This window comes from Macrobrachium nipponense, chromosome 22, assembly GCF_015104395.2.
Source record: "Macrobrachium nipponense isolate FS-2020 chromosome 22, ASM1510439v2, whole genome shotgun sequence".
Taxonomy (NCBI): Eukaryota; Metazoa; Arthropoda; class Malacostraca; order Decapoda; family Palaemonidae; genus Macrobrachium; species Macrobrachium nipponense.
Window position 1 is genome coordinate 13,335,254 of NC_087213.1, and position 21,292 is coordinate 13,356,545.

Consider the following 21,292-nt stretch of genomic DNA (forward strand, 5'->3'; position numbering starts at 1 on the left):
CACTTAGTGGACACTTTTCTCAATAGATGGTGGTTTTGTTTAATTTACGAAAAGAGGTTCTGGTGTCAAGTGCTTTGGACTTCTATCTACTGAAATACATTCTTAGTTTTTCTTAACTCCTGAGTCAACTTGGAATTTTTAAAATGTCATGTCAAAGCTTAATAACTTTCAAAGTACTGATAATTTTTCAACAAAAAATGACAATTTGTCCAAAATTGCATTTTTCCTAACTATACAAACCTGAGGTCCTTTTACACATAGTCCCACCTCATGCCACCCCTCACTCTGCAGTCTTTGCTTGGGCCTAAAGCAAAAGTGATTCTTCACCTCCCCGCGCCAAAACAGTTAACTACCGAACCCCTTGTTCGAAAGCTTACAACCTATCCAGCTGCCGCTAGTAACCTTCCTATTGTAAAAGGACCTCAGGTTTGTATAGTTAGGAAAAATGCAATTTTGGACAAATTGTCATTTGTTCCGACACGGGATAGGATACAAACCTTTCGGTCCTTTTACAATAGGAAGACTCACTTCTTGGTGGGAGGAATCTGAGTCTTTTGTGAACAGACTGGTGTTCACCCAACCTTGGAATGCCTCCCTGGTCGTAAGAGCAAGGGAGGGATCCAAGCCTCTGTCCGATTGATCGGGGTGTGCACCGCAGGATCAATGGTCAGACCTCTGGACCAAGTACTAAGAGAGAGGCAAGTGTATCTCTTCGTACCAGCAAGCAAGAGCATGTTCCTGTTTGCAAGAGGCAACATAAAGTTATGGGTTTGTCTCTTGTTGGCATCCACTTTCCTCCCCTTGTTGGGAGAAGTGGTGGATATTCGCTCCTATCCCTAGTGAAAGGGATAGAATGGGGCTCTGTCGAGTAGCTCACCTGCATCTCGTCCTTATCCAGCAGGGTGACGACCGTATCCCTCTACGAATCCCTCTACCCACAGGTAGAGGGGGAGAAAAAGATGGGAAGAGGAGCCAGTCACACACTCATTCACTCATCCATTCATACAATCACACCAGAACTCGATGCTGTTCAGCCTGCGAGGGTCTGGGTTAGCTACATAACGTGTTGAGCAGCCACCACGGGTCCCAAGGAAAAAGATCCAGGGACCTGTGGGCAATATCCCGAAGGTAGAAGGAGGTACATGTGGTCTGGTTGGACCAGACCCCTGCCTTCAGTACCTGCGCCACGGAGAAGTTCTTGCGGAACACGAGGGAATGTACTTCTAGGTCATCCTGGTGCTAATCGAAGAGGCGTCAACACTCAGCCTGGGGTGTCGAGTTTCTTCAGATAGCTCCGTCGCGCCCTCACAGGACAAAGCAGCAGCATCTTTGCATCGAAGGCAGTGAAGTCCATTAGGGAGGGGATTGTGAAGGACTCGAACCGAAGTTCGGTACGAAATCGAGCGTCACGGATCCCCATCCCCTGGATGCTTGACTTCGCAGGAAAGTCATGCAGTTCCCATAGAGGAAAAGAAGGGAATAGTCGCATGACCTATCCTTCTTCTCGACTTCGGTGATGTCCAGTACCCATACTGGTCTATCCGTCTGCAGCGAAGTGTCTCACATTCTCCTATCCCCATGCAGCGAAGTTCTTCTTCTCGGTAGTGGATATGACATCGACACTCCATGGTGGGTGTCGATGGTATGGGTACTGGGACAAGCCATTAGGACGAAGTAATGATTGATCTGGAACAACCGAACTAAGTCCACAGCGTAGTTCGTAACCGACTTGGGCGCTCTGACAGCTGCCGACTGACTGCGTTCGGTAGTGAGGCAAGTTGTCCAAGCATCCGAGCAAGTCACGTGACCTTCGCCCTTTTAAAGGGTTATGCTGAGAGACCAAACAAATCGTATTTTGTTTGTCACCGATGCCGGACGGTGAGGTGATGATTCTCTTAAGGCAAGTGCCTTCTAGAGACCGAGGTCCCTGATGGCAAGACATTCTCATAGTAGTTGAATCTCAGCTAAGGAGAAACAACACTATGTGCCATTGAAGACGAAGGTGGACAGTGAATGCAACCTACGTCTTCACAGCCGAATCGAGAGAAGGATTCTCAAGATTCTGAACCTGTGCTTACAAATGACTGAAAACGCTAACCGCTATTTCATTGCTGTCCGGTGAGGAGTCGTAGTTGCAATGAAAGCGGGGCGTTTTTCATTAATGAAAACACAGGGAAGTACTGCCTGAAGAACTGCTTCTCATGGGCTGAACATTTGGAAGTAGAGCTGGCAGGTCGGGGAGTAGGCGATGTCTTCCGATACATTTGTTATTTCGGGGTGAACAATGAACAATTGCACACCTACGAATACGAGATATTTTAGAGACAAACTCAGATGTCTGCAGAAATCATTCCGCATTATCGCAGTGCGATGCAGCGGGAGACTAGTACAGACTTCTGTTACCGTACGGTAAACAGAAAGATGAGAGTCCAAGAGATATCTCTGTTGAAAATTCTCGCAATGTCGAAGGTGATGAAATCGAGCGTCACAGCAGTAGATGGTCATTCATGTATGCGAGAATCCCCGTTAATCAGAGACCTAAGTCCGTGATTGTTGGGCAGAGATACGGTTCGGTAGTCAATCAATGCAGGGGAGAGAGACATAACAGACCGTGCATCTCGGAGAGCCAACTGGTACTGAGCTGCTATCAAGCAGTTCAATACACAGTAGCTCTCGCCGAATCATCATCCTGAGTTGCCAAGTAATCCATTCCACGAATGAATGCGTTTGGCTAGAACCATCGAGCATAAAAAATACCCTCGAGCAATTATATTTAAACGAAACGGATTTCGGTAAATACAAAAGCTGAGTTGGTGTTGTCGTGACAATACCATAAGTATCTAAAATCGAAACTGGTAACTCATGGGAGGTTGCAGGCAGCCCCAAGTTACAGTTCAATTAGGATACTAGTCGTCTCGGTCACAATCCGTAGAGTTAACTACAGTATGCGCCCACACCCTGGACAATTAAACTGCTTAACAGAATTATGTTGCGAGGGTAATATACGTAGTATATTTGTAGGTTTCTGTACAACGACCTCCATCCTAAATTCTTTTCCCCTCAAGGAATGAGAATAAGGATTGGAGATCGACTGCCTTTGTTCTCTAGTCAAGAGAGTGAAGGAGAAGGAGAATACCGAAGACGACAGTTCAAGCGAAACTGGATGTTCCCGTCCGTTCTTCTCTATTGCAGGGTTGGTTGCCTACCGAGAGATATTCTTCCTTCAGCAGCAGTTTCTTCCAAACGCTAGAAATTCCAGGAATTCGTGCATTCGGCGAGGTTCCCGATATTGTGGTAACAGTTATCGGGGATTCTCGTCTAGCTCACTTTGGACCGTGGTTTCGCCTAAGTGTTTGGAGATCGTAAAAAACTTGAACATTCTGAGAGTGCTAGAAATTCCGCAGAATTCTAAGCACTCGGCGAAACCCCCACCGAATTCGTCAAACGATTATCGGTTGGTGGTCCTCTCGATTCCCGTAGAAATCGAGGATGGGCAGGATCCCTCCTCAATGACTGGGGCTTACGTCAGGTAGGACCCAAAAGTCCCCCTGGTAGCACAGTCCCCAACGTGGGATCCTACAGAGAAGTCTCTGTAGGATCCCTCCCCTTTCCCTCGTAGCCGTAAGGAGAGAGAGAGAATGGGGGAGGAATTGGATACTCGCTCGCCTTCCCAGCTGAACTAGCAGTTGGAGAAGAGAGTAGGAGCAGCCATCACCCTTGCGGCGATGGCCTCTCAGAGTCTGGGAAAACGTATCGTCAGGAGAAAACGTTTTCCCCCTGAGGAGGGTTACGAACTCGTACTGTAGGTAAGCGTCTGCCTCCCCTGTGAACGTCGTCTGGGTGGGGCTGATCGACACCTGACAGAAGAGAGCCAATACCGTCCTCCGACTAATTCACTCCGAAGACACGTAGAAATGCCGCTGTCGCAGTAGAGGAGGTGGAAGAAGCTTGTTCTACCAGCCAGACCTGAGAGAGGCTTCTTGTCCGGAGACAAATCTCTACCTGGTTCAACACAGAGTTGGCAAGCTCCGATTGCGGCGAACCCACCGTCGGTTTGGGTTCCCTTTTTGGACCCCAAAACGACTCGAGCCGGGACGTGGGCTCGGATGGTGGGAGCGGCGACCCTTCCCTGAGGTCGTCGTGGTGACGAATCAGAGCAATAACCTCGGCAAAGTTCCACTGGATCTCGGAAGTCACAGCATCTTGTGGAGTAGGACCGTCAAGCCCCTCGAACAAGAGCATATCCCGAGAACCTCCCCCTTCAGGAGGGGGGGGAACAGCGACAGACCCCTCTCGGATTCCTCCTGTCACTTGCGCGTACGTCCTGGTCGGTCCGAAGATCTTACCTAGTACGTATGGCGTCATGACAGGATCATGCGGGGCGCGCCCCTCACAATCAATCCGCTGTGCCTCGCTCTTCCCGGTGTAAACTGAGGAAGTTGAAGGCACTGGAGAGGAAGACTGACGCTCCCCTTTCGCTCGCTGGCAGAACCAGCGGGCTTGGAGGGCTGCAGGTGATCGCCAACCCGTGGTGGGGATCGAGCTGCAGGCCTAGTCGAGCCGTTTCCTTGGGGAGAACGGCTGGACCGAGAACAGCGGCCCCGATCTCGTGTGTCAGAGGAGCTACTGCTGGTTGCCGTACCCGACCGGTCCCTGTGGGAGTGGCGGTCAGGCGACCTGCAGAGACCACTGTCACGGTGAGACCGGTGCTTGTCCTCACGGCGCGTCGAACCACTGGCGCCAGCGATCGGGGGGGGGGACCCCTTCCCAGCCTCAGCCCGTGGCTGGTCTGGGACCGTCACGTCAACCCGGGTGACTGGCTGGTCGCTACGAGAGCGAGAGCTGGCCTGGTGAAAATCGCCTGAGCGGTTCTCACCAGCCTTCCGCTCCGTGCCGTGAACCTGACGCCGAGCGAGCTGGCATCTGGTTCTTGGCTGCACGGACACTGGTGGGTGACCGTACACTCGGTACCTCTCGCGAACGAGCGGCCGAAACGGAACCTGGTGTAGCGGCAGAGCCCCTAACACCAGGCGAGGAATTACCAGTGTTAGCCAGTACCCCTCTGGTCCCCGTAGTCTTCTTCCTTGTGGAAGAAGAGACGGGCCCCACTCCCGAAGGAGCAGGAGGACCAGCGGAAGGACCCCCCTTTCCACCGGAGTGGGACGGGCCCTGAGAAGTTCCTGAGGGAGGCTTCTCAGGGGGGAGGCGGCGACCTCCTCCTTCCGCGGCTGGGTAGCCTTGGAAGTCGATGGGGAAGAGGCGGCAGAAGACGACGACGACACCTTCCTCCTCTTCTTCATCAGCTTCCTCAGGACAGACGTAAGATCTGCCATCCAGGGCGGAGCCGGGGGCTGCTGTTGCTGAAGCAACAGGGCCTGGACGCACCTGTCCGGACAGACCAATGTCTGGGGCAGCACCACCACGAACAGGGACGACGTCAGCAGGCATGGGCATCTCGGGAACGGCAGGGACAGCCAGCACAGCATCGGCAGGTACAGCCGGCAGCACCGGTAACAGGAGGTGGAGCAGCAGCCAGCAACATCCTGGGTACCGGCGGCAGGTCCAGGGGCAAGCTCTTAGGGCAGTGGAAGTCTGGTCACGGCAGCATGGCAACCCCGGGCGGCGATCGGACCCTGCACAGGGCTGTAGGCGAGACTGATACCACGTGGGTGACCGCAGCAGACCCAACCAGATAAAGAAGCAGCCCCTGGACACTAGGCACGCCCTGCAGACCGAAGGACGCCCACACCTGACCAAGGTCATCCCTCGTGGCAGCAGCCCCTGCGGAAGCAATAGTAGGGGGAGGGGGAGCCCCACCCTGAACGAATGGAAGACCCCGAATACAATTGTACGTTGGGGCACTGAGCGCCCTCCTCCACGCTCAACAGATCGGGCGAGGAGAAGGACCCGGATACCCTCCCCCCCGAAGGGGAAGGTGCCATCCGTGGGAGCTGAGGGGGGTGGGAGCAGGAAAGAAGACGAAGAATCGGTTACCAAGGGAGTCGCGGGAGAGCTTTCCGACGACTTCTTAGAAGGCCTTCGCTTCCCCTACCCCCACACAGCACCCACTGCACCCAAACTAATACACGGCACGGCCCGAGAGCAATCATGCCCTCGGCACTGAGCGCAAGGGCAAAAGGATCAATTCCCGGGTATGAGCGGAAACCTTGATCCATAATGAATATTGATGCAATCAAAATAATATATGAAAATGAAAAAGAATACTGCACTTGCGATTTCACTTTCACACAAAAATAAAGGGCTCCGGCACCGAGCACACATGGCAAAAATATAAATGAAAAATGAAAAAGAGTACTGCACTTACAATTCTCACTTTCACACTTTCACCCAAAAATACACGGCTCGGCGTGAGCGCGCTCCCGCCCTCGGCACCGAGCACAAAGGACCTGGGGATCGATCTCAGGAAAACTCTCAATTTTCAACATTTACGCCCCTCAACCACGGGCACAGTCGTCGGGTAATAGGAGGCGCGGAGATTACATCGATCCTTGATCCATAATCATTTGAATAAACAAAGTGTATATGAAAAATGAATAAGCGTACTTACAGTTCACTTTTACACACACACAAAGTAAGGGAAAACACAAAAAATCCTGAAAGTAAACGACGATAAAGCGGGCAGAGAGCGATGACGAGCATGTCCACACACCAGCAGGCCGAAAGCAAAAGTGATTCTTCACCTCCCAGTCGCGCGGCGCACGCACTGTTGGACAAGCAGTTAACTACCGAACCCCTTGTTCGAAAGCTTACGACCTATCCAGCTGCCGCTAGTAACCTTCCTATTGTAAAAGGACCGAAAGGTTTGTATCCCGTGTCGGAACTATGCATGTTATATTTCCTTATATATACAGAATATCTAAAAAATTAATACATGATATATTTTCATTGCAGAATATATGCAGTCCCCAAATTACGACGTTCCAAGGTTACAACGCTTTTCAATTATATTCAACAGAAATTATTTCCCGGTCTACTACGCATGTTCCAGGGTTATGACGCTTACAATGCCGATCCGACGGAAGAAATATGATTCCAAAAATGCAAAATAATCAACATTTGTTTTTTTTTTTCCTTTTGATGAAAAAAAAAAAATGCAGTTTACATAGTTTTTAAATACACCCAAAGCATTAGGTTTTCTTAGGATTTTTCTTTTCTTTTTTATGTTTTCTGGCCTACGTCGGAACCTCTGTTGTAAGCTGGGGACTGCCTTTATCTACAAAAATGAGTAAACACTTATTTTTCCACATACAGGTATTGTATATAAAAAAAAAAAATTAGAAATGTTTTGCAAACAAATTTGTAAACTTTGCACCTTAAAGTATACTGATTTTTGGCAAATTGAGTTACTGAGTTGTGTATAAGAAAGGAACTGGTCTCAATATTATTTTTTTGATGAATAGCTCATATTCTACAGATAATATCTGTACTTTTAATTAAGATACTACTGTGGATTTTATTATGCTTCCTGAAAAGAAAAAACCTAATCTAAGACTTAAAATTTCAACTAAGATCCCACCTGCTCTTCCATAACAGTTGACCATACATTGTTCCGGCGTCGGGGCTTCAAAAAAGCTCTCATTGCCGCCTGGCTATCTGGAGGCCATCCTTTCTGTGGTTCACTGGAAAATGGGTAATAAAGTTTTCAAGGTGAAAAATTTATGGTATTTTGAAAGTACTGTAGATAGAAAACACAAGGATATTTTTCAAATACAGTATATACGTACTCATACAGTAAACAAAACTATCGTTACCCAGTTTGCCAAATGAGAAACTAAATTTCATGAGAAATGTGCTGCACTGAGGTTGAAAAATAATAAAGATCTCACAGAGTGAAATGGTTTGAGCATGCAATAAGTGGTTAGAATTTGGAACAGCTAAATAAAGTTATGTAGGATATGGACCACCAAATTAATTACAAATTCAGTTTAATTTGCATTTCTATACAAACCTGAAGTCTATATGCAACACTACAAACAGCCAGTCTGGTAAGTTACTGATCACTCACCTTCATTAACAAGTATGATTGGAGGTGGGATGAAAAAGATAGGTTTAAATAAATGAGAAAAAAAAGATACAAATCACCTTGAATTTGCAATTTCTTCCTTCACTTTGTGTGGAGTCACTGTACATAAGGCGTTTTGTCTTTCAGCACAAGAATGGCACTGTTTTGTAGGAAATGGGACCTGAGATTATAAACCCATCACATCCCAAACACATAATCTTTACCACAGACAAAAGACTAAAGAGACAATCTGTCACTAACTGGAAATGCTAACTTCCTGATCAAATATACTGAGCAATGGAAGGCAAACTCAAGTTTTTAGCCTTGTAACCCCCCCCAGGAAAGGAAAAAAAAAAAAAATATGTCGGCTGGTAGCAGTATCATCCTGGATGATGAATGATGCTCTCCACCTGCCCTAGAGAGAGAGAGAACACTGTCAGACCCAAGTCTTCTGATGGGCATTTGGTCATTTAGCTTGCCCAAATTTGCCATACCAATACACAGTTTGGGATGTACATTTATGCCTGAGTCACATATTGGTGATTCAAGACCATGCATGTCGTAACCGCCGAAAATTTGCTCATTATGATCTAATTATTATGACCAAGTCGCCATCAATCGGCATGATTCGTAACCGCATCGCAGAGTTTGATGGCATTCACCAAATGATGGTGGATATGCAAGGCTTGCCCAGCACCTATGCAGTCGAGTCACAACAACTGTCAAAAGTCACCATGTCATGTTGTAAGACGCAATAGTGTTGTAATGTCATCTTGACTTATAGAATGACGTTACCATTTGATTACGCACAACGTAACTAGCAATGTCAACATGCAGAATCCAGTACAATATACGTCAGGTACTTGGTAGCCCCAGAGCGCACATAGTGGGGGTGTGCAGTAGTCAGACTGTGTCACGTGTGTCAGCAGCCAAGGTAGAATACAAAACTATCAGGTCAACTGTCTCTCACCTGTGATCTGTATGTGACCTCCACTGCTAAGGTTCCCTTTTTTTCCCTTTGTGTTATTGTTCACACAAAAATAAAGTTCTTGTAACTGCTCTCTAATAATGCTACAATAAATTATTTTTGTACTTTTTCTATGATACTATAAATTCTTCTGCTAATATAAATTGTATAAAGTATATTTTTATGGTGTAATAAATTGTGTTAAATTTTTATATTGTTTATGTACTAAATTTTCCTAAAAGCAGTAATAACCCATTTGTATAATATTTTCTTGGACTGTTGAATACAGTAATTTTTGGGTAACTATGTTCTCAACTACAAACCATCTCCAATATTTTCAAGGTTATTAAACTTGAGGTGAGAAAAGGTTGATATTTTCACAAGTTCAGAAAAAGAAAAATTGAACATAAAACTTGTAAAAAATAATGTGCAATTCCATTATATTAAACTGGTTATGAATGAGTTACGATATATTTTCTCAATTTCCGATAAAGAAAATCAAAATCATCTGTAATTTCCAGAATTTCAGATAAAGGTAAATAACACATGAAAACTAGTAATAATTGAAATATGTGTGTTAAATATCCGCAGTATTGTTGGTGCAGTATACACTGTAATGAGAGAAACACTCTCTCATCACAGCTGGCAAGATTATAGTACCTCAATTCAAGGTCTGGGGTGAGTTACTCAGTCAAAAGATTAAAGTTTATCCGAAGGAGGTAAGAGAAAGAAAGGTCAAGGCCTGAATTAATTACTCCCCCTGCTGCCTTTATTTTCTGTCAAATGTGGGCATGACCTAAATCATTGGCGACATGCGTGTACAACTATGTACGTATTAACCCGTCGACGAAGAAATTTTTTTTTTTATTCGCGGAAAAATAGTTATAGGCCTACTAGGCGAAAACTTTTGAATCACGCGCCTTGGGAGATGCTGGGAGCTCACGGATCAAGGCGTTGTTTTGTTAACAATCGTTACCCAGGCGCGCAAGCGCGAATTTCTTTCTTCTTGCACTAAAAAGCATCAGCGACACATCTCGGAAATTATTTAGTCACTTTGACATTATCTTTGCACCATTTTATATTAGCCGTTACATGGAGTGTTATATATGAAAATGTGAGCAATTTCATGAAGAATACAACTAAAAACAACCCATGGTTGTAGCACTTATCAGTTTTGAAATATTTCCATATAAATAACGATGTGCCAAAATTTCAACCTGCGGTCAACTTTGACTCTACCGAAATGGTAAAAAAACGCAATTGTAAGCTAAAACTCTCATATTCTAGTAATATTCAATCATTTACCTTCATTTTGCAACAAATTGGAAGTCTCAAGCACAATATTTTGATTTATGGTGAATTTATGAAAAAACTTTTTCCTTACGTCTGCGAGGTAACTCTTCCGAAAAAATCATAAATTTTTTTGTCCGATTGTCGTAATGTTTGCACCATTTTAAATTAGCCGTTACATAAAGTTTTATAAATGGAAATGTCCACAATTTCATGTAGAATACAACAAAAAACAACCCATGGTTGTAGCTTTTATCAGTTTTGAAATATTTTCATATAAATAACGATAAGTGCCAAAATATCAACCTTCGGTCAACTTTGACTCGACCAAAATGGTCAAAAAACCCAATTGTAAGCTAAAACTCTTACATTCTAGTAATATTCCATTTACCTTTATTTTGCAACAAATTGGAAGTCTCCAGCACGCTATTTTGATTTATGGTGTGAGAGAGAGAGAGAGAGAGAGAGAAAAAAAAAAACTTCCGAAAAAAAATCAGAAATTTTTTCGTCCGATTGTCGTAAGGTTTGCACCATTTTAAATTAGCCGTTACATAAAGTTTTATATATGAAAATGTGCGCAATTTCATGTAAAATACAACACATAACAACCCATGGTTGTAGCTTTTATCAGTTTTGATATATTTTCATATAAATACGTAACGATAAGTGCCAAAATTTCAACCTTCGGTCAACTTTGACTCGACCAAAATTGTAAAAAAACATAATTGTAAGCTAAAACTATTAAATTTTAGTAATATTCAATCATTTACCTTTATTTTGCAACAAATTGGAAGTCTCTAGCACAATATTTCGATTTATGGTTTATTTATGAAATAAACTTTTTCCTTACGTCCGCGTGGTAACTCTTCTGAAAAAATCATAATTTTTTTTGTCTGATTGTCGTAATGTTTGCACCATTTTAAATTAGCCGTTACATAAAGTTTTATATATGAAAATGTGCGTAATTTCATGTAGAATACAACAATAAACAATTCATGGTTGTAGCTTTTATCCGTTTTGAAATATTTTCATATAAATAACAACAAATAGAAAAAATTTGTCCTTCGGTCAACTTTAACTCGACCGAAATGGTCGAAAACTGCAATTGTAAGCTACAACACTTACAGTCTAGTAATATTCAATCAATTACCTTCAATTTGCAACAAACGGGAAGTCTCTAGCACAATATTTCGATTTATGGTGAATTTTTTAAAACTACTTATTTTTTACGTCGACGTGTTAAGAATTCATGCATCATTTTGTGATAATATTTTCTCTGTGTTGCCTTGATTGTTTTACAATGTGTTGTATACCAAAATGATCACAATTTAGTGTACAATACAAAAAAAAAAATTAACTTGTTAGCTTTAACCGTTTTGCTCACAGCGCGATTTGTATACAATTATATATGAAATTTTTTTTCACGCTGTCATATATCCCAATATTTATATATGATATCTTTTTTCATTGCTGATGGTTGCATACTAAACTTCAGGCAATGACAAAAAAAGGAGCCAAAATGAACTCTTAATCTTCGTTTAAGGGTTAATATCATCTCGACGTGTGAAATACTCTCGTAATATTCACTGCATATGACATCATAGTGTCAAATGGAGTGGCAAGTACAGTTCTCACCTTATTAGCTTGACTCCTCAGAGGAAAATGTGGAAGAAGCTGACTGGGCAGAATCCCAGAGTTGATTTAAGAGAGAAGTCAGAATGGAAAAGTCACTAGGCAGTTTATTTTGTCAATAATGAAACCTTTTCTGACTGGTAAAGGATCACCAGCATGACAGCATGTAGTAGAAAAGGTGTGGCCACTCAAAGGACTGTCAAGTGGAACGTAAAGGAAATTTTCTGATCGGTAGACAAGGGAATCAACCTCACCCAATGCACTACAGTGGTTACATATCTGAGGTGAAAAGTAGGTTAAGTTTGACAGAGAACATCAGCTGCTCTAGTTTTCCCCAAGAAGTCATGGCAAAGAAGAATAAAGACTCTTGGCCTCAGGAAGTGTATCTCCAAAAGCAGCAAGAGAAGACCAAAAGCCTGGCCTTGAATATGATTGGAGGACTGAGCACAATCTCCTTCATACCCCAGATCTAAAGCAGAGCCAGAATCAATCAAGCTAGCTACTATATGGTCTTTGCAAACTGGTGCATTACCTGTCCCTTTGTTCAAATGTCCCTAACAATTAACAACCCAACAAAATACCAAACAATAAAAAATTGTTATAAATAATTGGTGTTCTGGCATTGCCGACATGTTAAACCCCTACTAGCACAAATAATACAAATTAACACAAAGCTATAAAACTCACAACAGCATAAGAAAAAGTGATTGGTTTATTCACTATCATGTTGCTAAGATTCAACAAACAAACCAACTATTACCAGGTTACCCACACAGAAGACAAGGATTTTGTATCTTGTGGGAACAAATCATATATAGTAGAGAAAACAGAACATGACCAGAGCAAGATGAGTGTTTAAGTATATTTATTACATATCAAACCACATAAGGGGAAAACCCAATACGATGAAATCTATGATACTGTTGAAGACTAAAATTTATGTTATGATTATCAGGTTTATGCTATAATGCTATGTGCTGGAACCAATCTTGCTTATTGAGTGTCTTTTTCATTTATTCTTTCTATAAGGATGATAATGATATGATATTGTTAGTATACAATAAAGTTTTGTACATACTTACCCGGCAGATATATACTTAGCTATAGTCTCTGACGTCCCGACAGAATTCAAAACTCGCGGCACACGCGACAGGTAGGTCAGGTGACCAGCCCACTCCCGCCGCTGGGTGGCGTGAATAGGAACCATTCCCGTTTTCTAACCAGAATTTTTCTCTTCCACCTGTCTCCTGAGGGGAGGCTGGGCGGGCCATTAATCGTATATATCTGCCAGGTAAGTATGTACAAAACTTTATTGTATACTAACAATATCATTTTTGTACATGCAACTTCCCCGGCAGATATATACTTAGCTGATTGACACCCTTGGTGGAGGGCAAGAGACAGTTACATACTAATTATTTATGAATATAAAAACAGGGAAACAACATACGTTGTAGGTATATTGAAAAAACAACCTTGGTTCCTACCTGATATGGAAGAAGACTTCATTGATACTGTCTATGAGTCTGCTTGCCATCAGAGTTTCAGAGAGGATGAGACCTGTGACTGATAACCCTTTCGGATCATGCCAATGGGGGCTTACCCGCTTACATGGCAGAGCCTTTTCTTGGATCGTACCAATGGGGGCTGACCCACTTACATGGCAGAACCTGACCTGTATCATACCAACGGGGGCTAACCCTCTTACATGATAGAGCTTTAGGTAAATAAGACACTACAAGGAGCATAACGACCAATCCCGATCACCTGACCACACTAACATGTTAGAACTACGATTTGAAAGGGGTCAACTCCTGCACCCTCTTTCAATCGACCAATAAAACGCACCAAAAACCATTAAAAACCCTAACCTAATAAAACTAAAAAGGATTGGGTTCAGCTCCCTGTCCCAGCAATGAATCTGCAGATACGTACGCTCCTAGAGTAAAGCATTTGTCGTACGTCACTTGAATGTCTCTCAAGTAATGGGATGCAAAGACTGAATTGCATCTCCAAAAAGTTGACTCCACTAGAGTCTGTATCGACAAGTTCTTGTGGAATGCCAAAGAGGTAGCGACTGCTCTTACCTCGTGAGCTTTAACTCTAAGGAGGTCCAGTTGTTCTTCTTTACACGCTAAATGGGCTTCCTTGATTACATCTCTGATGAAGAACGCCTGAGCATTTTTTGAGATCTGTCTTCCGGGATCTCTAACTGAGCACCATAAACTCTCCTTACTCCCCTTTAGTTCGTTCTTTCCTTTCTAAGTAGAACTTAAGGCTTCTAACTGGGCAAAGAGCCCTTTCTCGCTCTGTACCTACTAGAGACGAAAGTCCTTTTACCTCGAAGGTTCGAGGCCAAGGTTTCGAAGGGTTTTCATTCTTTGCCAAAAACATCGGTTTGAAGGAACAGAACGCCGAGTCGTTCCTGAAGCCAACATTATGTTCTAAGGCTTGTAGTTCGCTTACTCTTTTTGCTGAGGCTAGCGCGACCAAGAATAAAGACTTCCTTGTCAGATCTCTGAACGTAGCCTTACGGGGAGGTTCGAATTTGGGGGTCATCAAGTAACTTTAGGACCACATCTAAGTTCCAACTAGTGCTCTAATACCTCTGTTCTTTGACGTCTCGAAGGATTTAATCAGATCATGTAAATCTTTGTCTTCCCCAATGTTAAGGCCTCTATGCCTGAAGACTGAAGATAGCATACTTTTATAGCCCTTAATTGTAGAGACTACTAGATTACATTTTTCCTTCAAGTAAAGGAGGAAATCAGCTATATCTGTCACAGAGGTACTGGAAGAGGATATCTTCCGAGTCCTACACCATCTGCGAAACACATCCCACTTCGACTGGTAGACTCGAATAGTAGATGGTCTTCTTGCTCTTGCGATCGCTTTTGCAACTTCTCGAGAAAAACCTCTCGTTCTGACAAGTCCTTCGATAGTCTGAAGGCAGTTAGAGCGAGAGCGGGCAGGTTTTTGTGATACCTGTCGAAGTGGGGTTGTCTGAGAAGATCGCTCCTGTTTGGGAGAGATCTCGGAAAGTCTACTATCCATCCCAGTACCTCTGTGTACCAGTTTTGCGCTGGCCAGAACGGGGCTATGAGGGTCAGTTTGGCTCCCTCTGCTGCTGCAAACTTCCTTACTACTTCTGATATGATCTTGAACGGAGGAAAAGCATACCCGTCTATTCCGGACCAATCGAGGAGGCCGTCCACCGAAATCGCCCTTGGGTCGGCGATCGGGAGCAGTAACTTTCCAGCCTGTTGTTCCAATGGGTGGCAAAAAGATCTATATTTGATCTCCCCCAGAGGTTCCATAGTCTGTTGCATACCTCCTGATGCAACGTCCATTCTGTAGGCAGTACTTGGTCTCTCCTGCTCAGAAGGTCGGCTCTTACATTTTTGTCCCCTTGAATGAATCTCGTCAGGAGAGTGATTCTTCTCTCTTCTGCCCAAAGCAGTAGTTCTCTTGCCTTTTTGTAAAGGGAGAACGAGTGCGTCCCTCGCTTCTTGATGTAAGCTAAGGCTGTTGTGTTGTCCGAATTGATCTGTAGGACTGAACCTGAGATCTGAGCCTCGAAGTGTATGAGAGACAGGTGAATCGCTGTTAATTCCTTCATATTGATGTGCCAGGACACCTGTTCTCCCCTCCAGGTGCCTGACACTTCTCTCGTCCCTAGAGTGGCTCCCCACCCCGCATCTGAGGCGTCGGAATACAACACTAGCCGAGGTGGGTTCGGCAACCATGAAGGGATACTTCCTTCGTTGATCCTGCACGGATTCATCCACCAACGAAGGTCCTCCTTTATTTCCTTCGTGATCTGGAAGGAATCGACAGATTTTGGGATCTCTGATCCCAATGTTCTCTTAGATAGAACTGTAAAGGCCTTAGGTGAAGCCTTCCTAGAAAGAAAGAACTGTTCCAACGAGGAAAGGGTCCCCAGAAGACTCATTCATTCCCTCGCGGAACATTGTTCTTTCTCTAGGAAGGTTGCTACTTTTTCCAAGCAGCGGTTCTGTCTTTCCTGTGATGGAATAAATACATGAAAACCCCGAGAATCCATCCGGAGAAATCCCCAGATAAACAATGTTCTGCTGGGGAATCATCTGGGATTTCTCGAGGTTTACCAACAGTCCCAAGGACTGTGTTAACTCCAGTGTCAGCTTTAAGTCCTCCAGACATCTGACTCGTGACTGTGCTCGTATCAGCCAGTCGTCTAGATACAAGGATATTCGAATCCCTTCGAGATGAAGCCAGTGAGCCACATTTTTCATCAGTCCTGTGAACACTTGAGGGGCTGTTGAGAGTCCGAAGCATAGGGCCCGAAATTGAAATACTCTTCCTTGAGCCATAAATCTGAGGTATTTCCTGGAAGACGGGTGTATTGGCACGTGGAAATAAGCATCCTGCAGGTCCAGGAATACCATCCAGTCCCCTGGACGCAGGGCTGCTAACACTGAGGCTGTCGTCTCCATTGTGAACTTCCTCTTTGCTACGAACACGTTCAGGGCGCTCACGTCCAGAACTGGCCTCCAACCTCCTGAACTTTTCGGAACCAAGAACAGGCGATTGTAAAACCCCTGAGAAGAGAGATCTTTTACTTCCTCTATGGCTTCCTTGTAAAGCATCTGCTCCACGAGATGTAGAAGGGCTTGTTTCTTGACAGACTCCTTGTAGTTTGCTGTCAACTCCCTTGGAGTTGTAGTTAAGGGAGGTTTTTCCCTGAAGGGGATTAAATATCCTTTCTTTAGGATGGATAGGGACCAGGTATCGGCACCTTTCTGTGCCCAAGTTTCGTAAAAGTTTAGAAGCCTGGCACCCACTTTTGTCTGGAGGACCGCAGTCTCACTGGGTCTTGACGAACGGCCTTCGAGAAGAACTTCCTCTCTTCTCCGATCGTCTGCTTCTGAGAAGATCTAGGGCAGACCTTCCCGAAAGGGCTGCTGAAGGGAACTTTCTCCTTCCTCGAAACCTGAACAGCAGGTTTTAGCCTTTTAGCTGACTGGGCCAACAGGTCCTGTGTGGCCTTTTCTGATAAGGTCTTCGATATATCCCTCACTATTTCCTGAGGAAAAAGGTGACTAGAGAGGGGCGCGTATAACAGGGAGGATCTCTGCAGAGGCGAAACAGATTTTGTTAAGAAGGAGCTAAACACTGCCCTCTTCTTCAATATACAGGATCCAAAAAGGGATGCCACTTCATTGGAGCCATCCATAACCGCCTTGTCTAGGCAGGTTAATACGCTGCCCAACTCTTCCATGGTAACGAAGTCTGGTTCTTGAGACTTCTTGGCTAAAGCTCCCAAAGCCCAGTCCATGAAGTTAAAGACTTCGAGAGTCTTGAACAGGCCCTTGATGAGATGATCAACCTCACACATTCCCCAAGAGGCTTTTGCAGAATGCAGAGAACGTCGTCTTGACGAATCTACAAGAGCAGAAAAGTCCGCATCTGAGGACGAAGGGAGTCCCAGGCCCATTGGTTCCTTGGTGTCATACCACATACCTGGTTTTCCCGTCAGCTTAGAAGGAGGACAAGCGAATACCGTCTTCCCCGCTTCCTTCTTAGATCTGAGCCAGCTCTCAAGGCTCTTCAGAGACTTTCTCATAGAAAGAGTAGGGGTCATCCTAACGAAGGAGGAGGACTTCGACAGTTTCGTACTAGATAATAAAGATCCCGGAGAAGGGGGATCCGACGGGCGTAGCGAGTCTCCAAACACCTGCAACAAAAGAGAAGCAAGTCTCTTATAATCCGAAACTCCTGCATCTTTGGAGATCTCTTCTTCCGAAACTTCTTCCAAAAGCGATGCAGGCGAAGAGGGCTTTGCCTTTTCAGGAGACCGATCCGGAGAAAGAAGCCTTTTTCTTTCGTGAATCCTAACTGTAGGAGAATCAATGTCCCCTTGCTGGATATCCGAAACCTTGTTTCTATCCTCCTTCCTGCACGAGTCCTGGAGCTTCCCTATACTCGGGCTTCTGCTCTGCTCCTTGCGCCTGCTAGGAGAGGCGCTTGCGTCCTGAATCAGACGCCTGTGAGGCGAAGAGCGCCTACGAGGAGAAAGGAGAACATCCTGTTCCTGGCGCCAAGAAGGAGAGGCGCTTGCGTCCTGGTGAATGCGCCTGGGCCAAGAAGGAGAGGCGCTTGCGTCCTGGTGAGGCTGCCTGGTCCAAGAAGGAGAGGCATTTGCGTCCTGATGAGGACGCCTGGAAGGCGAAATGCGCCTGCGAGGAGAAAGGAGAACTCTTTGTTCCCGTCGTCCAGTAGCGGAGACGTTTGCGTCCTGGTAACTGCGTCTAGCAGGCAAATAGCTCCTTTTCCCTTTGCGTCCCCGGAGAGGCGCTAGATTCTCTCCTATCCCTCCTGGGAGGCGAAGAACACTTGTCCAAATCGAGGCGCCTATTCGGCGATACTCTTGCGTCCTTAGAAGGATATCTATAAGATCCCACGGGACTCCTGATTCCTGGGTACTTGCCAGAGGGAGAGGGTTGTTCCTTCGGGAAAGGTCTAGAGGACGAACGAACGCTCCTTCCTTCTTGCAGAGCTCTGAAAAGAGAGGGGCTCTCTTCTCTCCCGGAGCTCTTAGTCGCACGAATTCTCTCACGAGAAATCCGCGAATCAGGCTCCTGATACTTGCCATGAGAGGCGTAATCATCTCTAGAAAAACTCCTGGGAGAACTCTTGCTCGTAGGGAGTTTCCGATTAGCGTTCTTAGCAGGAGAGGACACACGAGTCCTGTCATATCCAACTGAAGAAGGTCTCGCTGGGGACGAAAACCTTTCAGGCGAGGAGCGTCTGCTAACGCCAGGGCGCCTACTCTCTGAGGCTCTCCTAACAGAACTCTTGATGGGAAGAGAAACGTCTTTCTTCCTAGAAGGGCCTTCAGAAAGAACTCCTACTAAGGCAGACAACTGCTGTTGGAGTCCTACCAAGACTTCCTTCGTCTTGCGTGCGAAACCTTCCGGAGAAGAGTCAGGAGATCTCGTAGCTCTCTTCTTACGAGCAGGAGAATACTCCGGAAAAGGTTCAGGACTGGACTGCAACGCTTCGCTTGCTGGTGTTTTCCAGGTTCTCTTAAGAGGACGCGACTTAGAAGCAGAACTCCATCCTCTTCTTGGAGACGAAGAGTCTGAGTCCGAAAAAGACTTCCTGAGGACGCTTTTTGCAGTAGCTGTCCTTGGCAGCCTGGGAAGCGGCTACAGGATCTGCCGAAGGGACGCCTGACCGTTGGGAATACTCTACATCCCCCTTGCGGCTTTCGACATTCCTCCTCCCTTGGTCATGGGAGTCTGAAAGAGGTCTAGGCCTAGGAGCAATGCAGAGTCGGTCAGACGCCCCCTCCACTTCACTGGGGACACTGCACAAATCACTGCACACATCACTGCGCTTACCTGTCTCCTTCACTGCTTGCAGTTGCGATTTCAAGCTGATTATTGAGGCTCTCATTGCAGCCATTTCGGTAGACGCATCTACAGGTTCGCTGCTGGGGGAAGGGGCTGAAACCAAACTATGAGCAGGTGAATTAACAGAAGAGTTAGGAGCTACTTCCTGCTCAATAGAGCAGGATCTACTTGAGCTTCTGATGGAAGCCCTCCTAACTCTATCTTTCTCAAGTTTCCTTACATAAGAAGCCAAGGTCTTCCATTCCACTTCCGTTAAACCCTCACATTCCAGACAGGTGTTAGTCGCAGAACAATCATTCCCCCTACATTTCTTACAGACCGTGTGAGGATCCACCGATGCTTTCGGTAGCCTCACCTTACATTCCTCTTTCGTACACACTCTAAATACAGGTGCCACGTCAGACATTTTAAAGAGTACCCAAACCAAAATCCAAAAAACGGTCCACGATAAGCGTATGCCAAAACCAAAGATCAATGTACATCACCAAAGGTCAAACAGAGAATCCTCGGCCAACGAGAAAAGAATTCCAAAGCAGGAGGTACCAACAACGGTGTTGTTGCTACCGGCGACAGAAAAATTCTGGTTAGAAAACGGGAATGGTTCCTATTCCCGCCACCCAGCGCGTGGGAGTGGGTCTGGTCACCTGACCTACCTGTCGCGTGTGCCGCGAGTTTTGAATTCTGTCGGGACGTCAGAGACTATAGCTAAGTATATATCTGCCGGGGAAGTTGCATGTACAAAAATATGATACAGGCAGTCACCTGTTATCAACGGGGGTTCCATTCATGATGATGTGACGGTAACTGAAAATCGCCGATAACCAAAACCAGCGATAATAACGCTGATCCCTGGTTATCATCGCTGAAAATCCAGTTATCGTCACTGCTAGACAAATCCTGTAAAATCAGATCACTGATATCCAGGGACTGCCCGTACTATATATCAAATAACAAGTCTCATGACAGGCTGACTGAATAAAGAAACAATCTAATACATAATTAATACAACTAGTGAATATATTACAAACACATACTCACCTTCCAGTTCCACTGGTATCCATTTTACTAACATTATGCCTCCTCTTCTTGATAGCACTTATATCTGAGTCTGAATCTGAAGAGTAATCTTCATCGCTTGATGGCAACTGTCTGGGCACACTACGATACTGAGCTGCTTCATTTGGCCGGACAACTGGCTTGTATGTCAGCTGCAATAAAGAAAAGTGAAAATATTCATAATGATATTTATTATTTAGATATACTGTAGTTAGCCTACATCTTCATGCTGTAGGTGCAACCTGCATTCAATGAAAATGAAACGTAAGACTTGGCTGACCTGGAAGGACTGTTTGGTTCACCTTTCCTCTCCACCATGTGTGTGTCGAACTTTTAAGTTCAGAATTCTTAGTGACAACCCACTAAAGCCCACCACTAACATTCAGTTATGCCTGCGCAGTTATAACTGAACGTTAGTGTGGACAACCTGCACAGTTTTTCTGGCCCACGCAGGTAGCCTGGGTAAATAGCTCATCTCAATCGATGAACCTCAGTCCAAACGGCTGTGCATACGCATTGCAACTTTAAAGTGGTGGCGGCAACATTTTTGGCTCAGTTCGTGGACAGATAACATTTATTAATAAAGAACACTGAACATTTATTAATAAAGAACACTGAGCTGAGTTTTATTGAATTGAATTTATACCTAAATTGAGGATATATTGGATTTACTTGTTTTTAATAATTGATATGGAAGTCAGAATAATGTATATTTATTATTTTGCCATTTTTTTCACAGAAAAATGAAGGCTGAGAGTGATAGAATCACTCTTGAATGTCTTGTAGATTTCACTGAAATCTATATGAATGAGACTTTGCTTTGGCAAGTAAAATCCAAAGTCTATCGTAACACATTGAGCCAATGTATGTTTATTCGTGGTTAGAAACCAGTTTTCCAATGAGAAATATTTATTATGACAAAATAAT

General features: G+C 44.8%; 1 protein-coding gene across 1 annotated transcript in view; it reads right to left on the minus strand.

Moving 5' to 3' along the window:
* Window positions 1-21,292, minus strand: part of LOC135198866 (uncharacterized) — a 56,467-nt gene that overhangs the window by 24,086 nt on the left and 11,089 nt on the right. Inside the window, exons 3-4 of the mRNA XM_064226838.1 lie at window positions 20,348-20,517; window positions 7,538-7,640 (exon numbers count right to left, since the gene is read on the minus strand). Of these exons, the coding sequence (XP_064082908.1) occupies window positions 7,538-7,640; window positions 20,348-20,517 (273 nt within the window). The remainder of the gene's footprint in view (window positions 1-7,537; window positions 7,641-20,347; window positions 20,518-21,292) is intronic.